At 43.6% G+C, this 9,575-nt stretch overlaps 1 protein-coding gene across 1 annotated transcript in view; it reads right to left on the minus strand.

Annotated features, from left to right (window-relative positions):
• The window catches only part of LOC138652301 (B-cell lymphoma 3 protein-like), a 60,575-nt gene extending 51,902 nt beyond the window's left edge, over positions 1-8,673 (minus strand). The window contains exon 1 of the mRNA XM_069743090.1: positions 7,801-8,673. Coding sequence (XP_069599191.1) covers positions 7,801-8,194 — 394 coding nt within the window. The 5' untranslated portion in view covers positions 8,195-8,673. The remainder of the gene's footprint in view (positions 1-7,800) is intronic.
• Between the last annotated feature and the right edge of the window lie 902 nt (positions 8,674-9,575).

Here is a 9,575-nt window from a genome sequence, read left to right on the forward strand (position 1 = left end):
TCTGCCGTATACTGGGAACACCCCACAAGACCTGCCGTATACTGGGAACACCCCACAAGACCTGCCGTATACTGGAAACACCTCACAAGACCTGCCGTATACTGGGGACACTCCACAAGACCTGCCGTATACTGGGAACACCCCACAAGACCTGCCGTATACTGGGAACACCCCACAAGACCTGCAGTATACTGGGAACACTCCACAAGACCTGCCGTATACTGGGAACACTCCACAAGACCGGCCATATACCAGGAACACCCCACAAGACCTGCCGTATACTGGGAACACTCCACAACATCTGCCGTATACTGGGAACACCCCACAAGACCTGCCGTATACTGGAAACACCTCACAAGACCTGCCGTATACTGGGAACACCCCACAAGACCTGCCGTATACTGGAAACACCTCACAAGACCTGCCGTATACTGGGGACACTCCACAAGACCTGCCGTATACTGGGAACACCCCACAAGACCTGCGGTATACCGGGAACACTCCACAAGACTGACCATGGCTCTCCATAAATGTAAAAATTATTACATTGTAAAAAATTTAACCAAAATGTCATGTGAAGCGAGAAGCTCTACCACTAAGATTCATCCTAATGAGGAGTCATTTAGGGCTGATAATTTCCATAATATTTCATAAACAAGGACCTACTGCCACCGAGTGAAGTACAAAGATTCCGGACAACTTTATTACATTTACATGTAGCAACAGCTCAATATGAGCAGGTCAAATAATCAATATGGATTCCGATACTGCATTCCAAGTATACAGGAAATGAGTAAAACAGCTCGAGGCATGTCATCATTGGACAAGTTCCAAATTACTACAGGTATAGATGTAGGAAAGTCAAGTATGACATTTTACTGTGATTTTACATTGTTCCTAAAGTGAGATAGCACCCTAACTATATCAAAAGGAGCTCTGCTATTTCTCACTCTTACCATGTACCTTCATGAATATTATTACAGCCAAAAAGGAAGCAAAAATAAAGTTGTTGTTTTTTTAACTTAAAAAGGAACATAAAGATAAGACCACGACTCTAACCTGAATTTATATCTGGCTTTCACCCATTTCCATTGATCATTTATCATCCAGCCCCGCCTCTTGTTGCTCTTCGGGGGAGAGTCCTGCATCCAGTAGCAAATCAAATGAGACCTTTCCCTAACAGGCAGTTATGAAATAAAGATTGCATTTTGCACTGATCATGTATGTATTATAGTCTGCATTCACAATTCTTCAACCTTCAGAGCTTAAATCACTGAGCGTCCTGTGTTGGCTCAATGTCAGCACTGAGTTCTGGGAAGTGATATCTTTTCACCGGCCACTGAACATTAATGTTACACTCTCCCACCGAATTAAAGCAGACTAGCTAATCTACTCTAGGCGTATCTGACAACAAACTCATTGACGATTTCCAATAACAACCAGCAGAAGTGCGCATGCAGCAGTTTGCTAAAATCTAAATGTTTAAAGTAGGCCAATAAGATAGGCGTCCATGAGGTGACCCCTTACAGGTGACCCCTTACAAATTCTAAAGACTGAAGTTCTACTTGAAAATTAATGTGTTTAGGGTCTAAATAGCTGTATTGTTAAAAGTACACAAACGAAAACAAAAAAGGAAAATTGAGATCTGTCAACAGCAGACCGATTGACTTTTGACAACTTCCAGGGGTAACAGATACAATTTTACACCATGTGTAGCAAACTTTAAACTAACATTCAACACCGTGTGTGTCGCTCTGCTCCACCCAGTAACAGACCATCGCTCTGAGCTGCCTTGTGAGTCATAGGGGACTCCACAGGAATTTATATGCATTCTGTTCTGAAGAGATCTACTTCCCCGGCCTATCACCTGCCTGCAGGTGATATATCAAGCGACTCTCCACCCTCCATTCCTCGCCTGAACTTAAAGGGAATCTGTAACCCCCCCCCCACCAGGATGTATTTGACCTATTAATATGGGCATACAGGTAATAGAAATGTTACTATAGTCCTACTTGTGTGCCTCATATTAGTGGTCTTCATGTTGAGAAATGTTAAATTCTGTCTTTATGCTAATGATTTCTTCCAGGTTCTGAGCTGTTTGGTGCTTGGAAGATATCCATGCCTCCTGTCTTCTTGTAATACTTACCCCCTCACATGCACATCAGTTATGACCCCAGAATCCTGCACCAGCGCCCTTCACTTCTTTCAAAAATCTGTACCTCTGTCTCCCTTTCGTGGGTACTGCACTTAGGGATCTTCTGCGCAGGCGCCGGCGAGTCACTGACATTCAGTGTGCATGCCGATAAGGTGCTCTCCCCACTTCCTCCCTGCATCGTCATTGTTAGGAACCATGTGTGCATAGCAATGACTATGCAGGGAGGAAGTGGAAAGAGCATCTTATCAGCGCACATGCGGGAGGTCACTGGAGTGAAAGTCGCCGGCGCCTGCGCAGAAGATACCTGAATGCAGTGCCCATAGAAAGGAGGGAAAGGTATGGATTTTGAGGGATTACAGGGCGCAGGCATTGGATTCCGGTGCCGTAACTGATGCTGATGGGAGGTGGGTAGTATTACAATGAAGACAGAAGGCTGGTATTCCTTACAGCACCCCACACCCGGAGCCTGGAAAAATGGAAGAAATCATTAGCATAAATACAGAATATAAAACTTCTCAACATCAAGACCATTAATATGAGCATACAGGTAGGACTATTTTAACATTTCTATTACCTGTATGCCCATATTAATAAGTCATATACGTTCCTGGGGGGTCTGCCTCTGTCTCTAGTTCCTGGATTGGCTTAGTTCTGTTTTGTCTCACCCATTATCGACCTGGCTTGCCTTTTTGTTTATCCTGATCTCTCCACTCCTGACCTACGCTACTTATTCTGAACCTGTGCTGCCTGCCCCAACCTTGGACCATCTGACCTCACTTTTATCTCGCCCACTTGTACCTTGTCCCAGAGTCACTAACCCTCCGATCAGCTGTTGCAGTCCCAGGGAGTGCCATGGAAGGGCACCTGGTGTCTACCGTCGGCCCAAACCATCAGATGCTCTAGTGAATACCCCCGAAGACACCTAGTCTCAATCTTTCACGATAAACAGGTCCAAGGCGCAGTGGGTCCACACCCACCAGCGTTCCAAAGGAGATTTATCACAATCAAGCAAGATGCTATGTTTTGTTATTATACAACTACTTAGTAATATACCCATGGCATGACCCTTTAATCAACATGAAGTAAACAGCTGGCACACCCAAATTATTTGGCAATGTTTAGCCAGAACCTGCTTGGCCATGCTCATCGTTACTCAGCAAATGACAAATTGATAGAACTGCCTCTCAGTAGTGTTGTAATCATTTCTTGGCAACACCAAGTTGGAGTTCTCAAATATGCCAATTTATTTTTCTCCCCTATGCAAATTCTCAAATGAAAGCATTTGAGGTTGGAAACCATACAGCCATTTATTCAATACTATGCTGAATTTTTTCACAGTAGCAATGCTCTAAAGTGTGTAAAACTGCCTGTTGCAAATTTCAGCTTTCAGCAGAATCGTCGTGAACAATTTTACTTTGAACCGAACAACTGTTATCTGCATCACATTATGGAGGATAAGTAGAGAACTGATACAAGCAACATATTCTAAACAATTTTTCACAGTTATAATGTTCTAAAACAGGTAAGATGGCCTGTTGCAAATTTAAACTTTCAGCAGAATCATCATGACTTGTTTTTCATTCGACTAACAGCAACCATTATCTGATTCACAATATGCAGGATTACAGGTAGAGAACTGCTTTACTTCTGACCCAAATTCTAACAATATAGCGTCATCTGCTCTCTGCTCTTTGCTCTGCCCTCTGAGTCTAAAGCATAAGCCTGCAGCTTTTGTATTCTCCAACACCGCTGACAGAGATCCTCCCAGATTGCTCCACAAATATGCTCATTCAGCTCTGATAATAGTACATGTTATTCTAACATTAATAAAATAAGAGATAAGCTGCTGGCAGGCAGCCCTGACCCCACAGATGTCCCAGGGAAAAACAATGCAGCTAACCCTTGCTTCAACTCCTAGGAAGTATTATGACAGGCTTCTAAGTTTCAGCTATAAGGGATAGCAATTGGGCTTTCCTATGTTTAGAGCTTCCAAAAAAATTGAATGGAGATACGCATGACTCAGTACTGAGCATGTATGACCACCACTTCTAAAGACAGTGAATGGAGTAGTACTAAGCATGTGCGACCACCGCTCCTATAGACAGTGAATGTAATGGTACTGAGCACGTGCAACCACCAGACCTATAGACAGTAAATGTAACAGTTTTGAGCACGTGCAACCAGCATAACTATATACAGTGATTCGAGCAGTACTAAGCATGTGCCACCACCTCTCCTGTAGACTGTAAATGGAGCAGTACTAAGCATGTGCAACTACCGCTCCTAAAGACAGTGATTGGAGCAGTACTAAGCATGTGCAACTACCGCTCCTAAAGACAGTGATTGGAGCAGTACTAAGCATGTGCGACTACCGCTCCTAAAGACAGTGATTGGAGCAGTACTAAGCATGTGCAACTACGGCTCCTAAAGACAGTGATTGGAGCAGTACTGAGCATGTTCAACCACCTCTCCTATCGACGGTGATTGGAGCAGTACTGAGCATGTGCAACCACCTCTCCTATAGACGGTGATTGGAGCAGTACTGATCATGTGCAACCACCTCTCCTATAGATGGTGATTAGAGCAGTACTGAGCATGAGCGACCACCTCTCCTATAGATGGTGATTAGAGCAGTACTGAGCATGAGCGACCACCTCTCCTATAGATGGTGATTAGAGCAGTACTGAGCATGAGCGACCACCTCTCCTATAGACGGTGATTGGAGCAGTACTGAGCATGTGTGACCACCTCTCCTATAGATGGTGATTAGAGCAGTACTGAGCATGTGCGACCATCTCTCCTATAGACGGTGATTGGAGCAGTACTGAGCATGTGCAACCACCTCTCCTATAGATGGTGATTAGAGCAGTACTGAGCATGTGCGACCACTTCTCCTATAGACGGTGATTGGAGCAGTACTGAGCATGTGTGACCACCTCTCCTATAGACGGTGATTGTAGCAGTACTAAGCATGTGCCACCAGTGATAGGAGCTTTAGTGCGAGTGTGCAACCACCTCTCCTATAGACGGTGATTGGAGCAGTGCTGAGCATGTGCAACCACCTCTCCTATAGACGATGATTGGAGCAGTACTGAGCATGAGCGACCACCTCTCCTATAGACGGTGATTCGAGCAGTACTGAGCATGTGTGGCCTTCAGCTCCACAAACAGTGAGTGCAGCAGTGTCGCACACGCTCACTACCTCTTCATGCACACAGGGAGCCTCGTGCGGATAGGTATTATATTTACTTTACAGATCGCACTTAACAATACAACCTTGAAAAGTTCCCTGGCAAGTTCAGCCCTTACACCAGAGGTGAGCGCACAGTCTCAGTCACGGCCTCAGGCTTGGTAGAAGAATACCGCTCCACACCTGTCAATCACTAAGCTCTTCTATATATAGACAAGTGTGGAATTCATCCGACACGGAAAAAAAGAACATAATACAATGATGTAGACACAGAGGCCACTGGAAGGTGGGAAGGAATTGTCCTTCATTTAGGAAAACCGGATATTTTTTATGACCTGAAAGTGATTGCTGCAACCAGAACTAGCTCAGTCGCAGCAGTTTAACCACTTAAATGCTGCAGTGTTAAAAAGCGTCCATCAATTCTCAAGACCATCGGACCCCTCTTCCATGGAGGAGGTCGGGACCATACGGAACAAAGTTGCTACATTGCAATTTACCCAAAGTTAAGCGATTTTTCAATATTGACAAATAAACAGGATGCAAATGTAGCAAATTATTAACCCCCGAAAAACACAAAATTCTTTGATTTGCTATTAACTGGCGGCATTTCTGTAACCTGAGTGCGTTACAATAAAGACTGTCCTGTGACTTTTGCATCAGATCGAAGAGAGTGCAGTGAATTCATCAGCTTGGTATCTGAAGGGCGAAGCCTCATTCAATCAACTTTCCAATTCTATTTTTTTTTTAAATAAAGCATAAAAACAAAAACCTCAAAGCGGAATTACGCTTTTTTTCCTTCCATTTCAAGATCAATCTCCCATATGACAATGTTGACAGAAAAATTTAAAAAAACATGTTATGAAGGAAAAACCGAAATTGCAAAAATGAAAGCATTCCCATTCCTTAAGAGGTTAGGGAGGAAAGGCAGAACCAGAACAGCACAAAATTTAATTTTCAGATGAGAAAAAAGAAAATATACGCTCGTCTGAATGGCAAGGACTAGTGATGAACGAACATGCTCAGTAAGGTGTTATCTGAGCATGCTCAGGTGCTAACTGAATGTATTCGACATGCTTGAAAATATGTTCGAGTCCCCTTGGCTGCTCGACAGGTGCGACACATGCAGGGATTCCCTAACAAACAGGCAATCCCTCCATGTGTTCCACCTGTCAAACAGCCGTGAGACATGCAGCCGCGGGGACTTGAACATAGTTTTCGAGCATGCTGAAAACACTCGGTTAGGATCCGAGCATGCTCAGATAACACCTTATCCGAGTACATTGGCTCATCACTAGTAAGCATACTGCAGATTTACTGCGGGGAAACCGTCTACTTCTCCAGAACAGGGTTTACAGATATGCATGCGGAAACAACCCCTGTTCACATCAATGCTAGATATTTCTGACTGATTAAAAGATAAGGGTATGTGCAGACGTTAAGTATTTGTTGCAGATATTTTGACATCATTTCTGCATGTCTTGGCAGGAATAAAGGTGCATAAAATAGATGCATTTTTACATGCATTTTTGGTTCCGATTTTGGTTGAAATCTGCAGCAAAATCGCTGAAAGGATTGACATGCGGTAAATTTACTTCTGCACCAAATCTGCAAGTAAAAAATAAGCAACGTGTGCATGAGGCTTCAGGATTCTCATTTACTTTGTTAGTGAAAAGAAAATCCCTTCAGATTTTGTGACAAATCTGCACAGAAAAACAGCAACAAAAACATGACAAGTCCGTGCAGAAAAAGGCAAAAAAAAAATTAACAAATCTGCTTAGAAAGACAAAAATGTGACAAATGTGCATAGAAAAAGAGAGACAAAAATGTAACAAATCTGTGCAGAAAAACGCGACAAAAATTGTGACAATTCTGTGTATAAAAAAACGTCAAAAATGTAACAAAAATGCACAGAAAAAAAGTGACAAAAATGTGACTAATCTGGGTATAAAAAGCATAAAAAATGTAACAAAAATGCACAGAAAAAAAAGTGACAAAAATGTGACTAATCTGCGTATAAAAAAGCGTCAAAAATGTAACAAAAAAGCACAGAAAAAAAAGTGACAAAATGTGACTAATCTGCAAGGAGTGCACAGGCCCTTAAGCTCTTAGAGGGGCATTTACTGTACCTGTGTAATGTGGTATGTAAATATTTACCAACTTTTGCATCTGAGCCATTAATTAGAGGCAAACAATGTATGCGATCAGCGGAGCAAAATGACCGACCTCCTGTGCAATCAAAAGTAACAGCCATGGGAGAATGGATAATGGATTTTCTATCGGGGCAGGTTGTCCTACAGTGTCAGATGTAGCAGAACCGAGTCTATCATGAACAGCTTTTGTGCACAATGTTTACCAGCAGTCCTATGTAAATGTATGATAAGTCCTGAAAATGCAGCTCAGCTCTACCACATCAGCATTTACAAAGTGTGATGCCCTCTCATCTGGAGACACCCACCTGAGAAGTACGATGACAATGGGGATACCATCATGGTCATATACTGGGGGCTGTACAATTTTCTGCTCCATTCAGAATAGTCATAGGCGGGTTTCACGACCGTCGTCTCCTCTTTGGGCGACGGAAGGAATTTTCTCTTTCTCAGGGGTAAACAGGTTTGGTCTTTATATAGTCCAGGTTCTTCACACGGGCCAAGTTTGAAGCCATTCGTTTGCTTTGTATTCTCCAGTTTCACCTCCTTCAGTGGCCCCAATCCCCTCAATGGTCCACCTCTTGTCCAATAACCTGGCGGACTTTTTGGGATGGCATCCAACATGGTTGTCCTAATGCTGAGGTCCAGAGGTGAAGGTGAGGTGTCCATGCCTGCTGCAGAATGGTTGGGTTGGTTGTCCATGGGATGTCACTCCATGAAGAGTTGCCACTTTAGAAGTCTCCACTAGGTATGATGATACAATGTAACACTTTAGTCTTCTCCTCCCCTGCTCTCCACCTTCTCTTACCTCTTCCCCCTCCCCTTTTAATATTTATTTGGGGTAATCACCTCGGTGTCCTTTCATTCTATCATTTCCAGTTCGCCTGTTGCCCTCACGGTCCCATCACTCCAGCATCTACTTGGGTGGTCCTCCATTCTTCCTCAATGCACTGGCAACACCAGGCACATCTCTCGCCTTCTAACCTCTCCTCTGGTCTTCACACGGTAGCTTCACTTCCCTGCATATATTTTCTAACTGCACTGAACTATGGACTCCTTCTTTGTTTTGGTTGATCCCCTTTTAATCTTCTAGGTAGCTGAGTCCCCTCTTCTTTCTCTCCTCCTCCCTAGTGTTTCCTTAACCTCGCACTCCCCTGGTGTCCTCTCTAAAGTCTTCACATTGTCAGTCTGTAGGAAATGCTCTGAGTCAGGGACTTCCCCACACACATATACACACCCAGGTGCTTTCACACCCAATTCCCTGAAGTGCTCCTCCCCTACGTGAAAAAAAAGGAAACCAGGAAGACGAAGGGGGGCATTCTTATACAATATAAACAAAAAAAAACCCTATCGCGAACTTTAGCTCGCCCAGCTGCTTCTTAAAAATCCTCCTTCCAGCACTTCACGTCCTTATTAACTCTTACTCTGCAGATCATCTTCCTCCTCCTCTTCTATTATCTTCCTTCTCCTCTTCTATCATGTAATTATATTAATTTCTTCATTTAGAGGTTGATACTTCCCCATACCTCTCATTCCGCTTCTCAATCAACTATTCAAAGAATTGTAACGATTGCCTCTTACACCCATCCAGGCAAAACCTTTGCACACGCTTAACTTTATAAAGGTCACAAACAGGCACGTAGCAAATTCAGCTCTCATACATCCATGCTTTGCAAAACGAAACGTATGACTTAAAGGGGGGGTTCCTAAAATCGCAAGCGCTCTCCAATCCAAAGATCGTTGGGGTTCCCACCAGTGGCGTAACTTGAATCTTGTGAGCTTCAATGCAAAAGCTCCAACAAAGCCCCTAAGTATTGCAAGGCTCAATGTTATACATTTCTGTGAAGCACCTGGGGGTTCAAGGTGCTCACCAAACATCTAGATAGCGTCCAAAATTGGGTCACTTGTGGGGGGGTTTCCACTGTTTAGGCAAATCAGGAGCTCTCCAAACGTGACATGGCTTCCGCTTTTAATTCCATACATTTTTACTTTCAAAAAGTCAAACAGCGCTCCTTCCCTTCTGAGCCCTGCCATGTGCCCAAAGAGTAGTTTTCCTCCACCTATGGGTTATCGGCGTACTCAG

Source organism: Ranitomeya imitator, chromosome 10 (genome assembly GCF_032444005.1).
Source record: "Ranitomeya imitator isolate aRanImi1 chromosome 10, aRanImi1.pri, whole genome shotgun sequence".
Taxonomy (NCBI): Eukaryota; Metazoa; Chordata; class Amphibia; order Anura; family Dendrobatidae; genus Ranitomeya; species Ranitomeya imitator.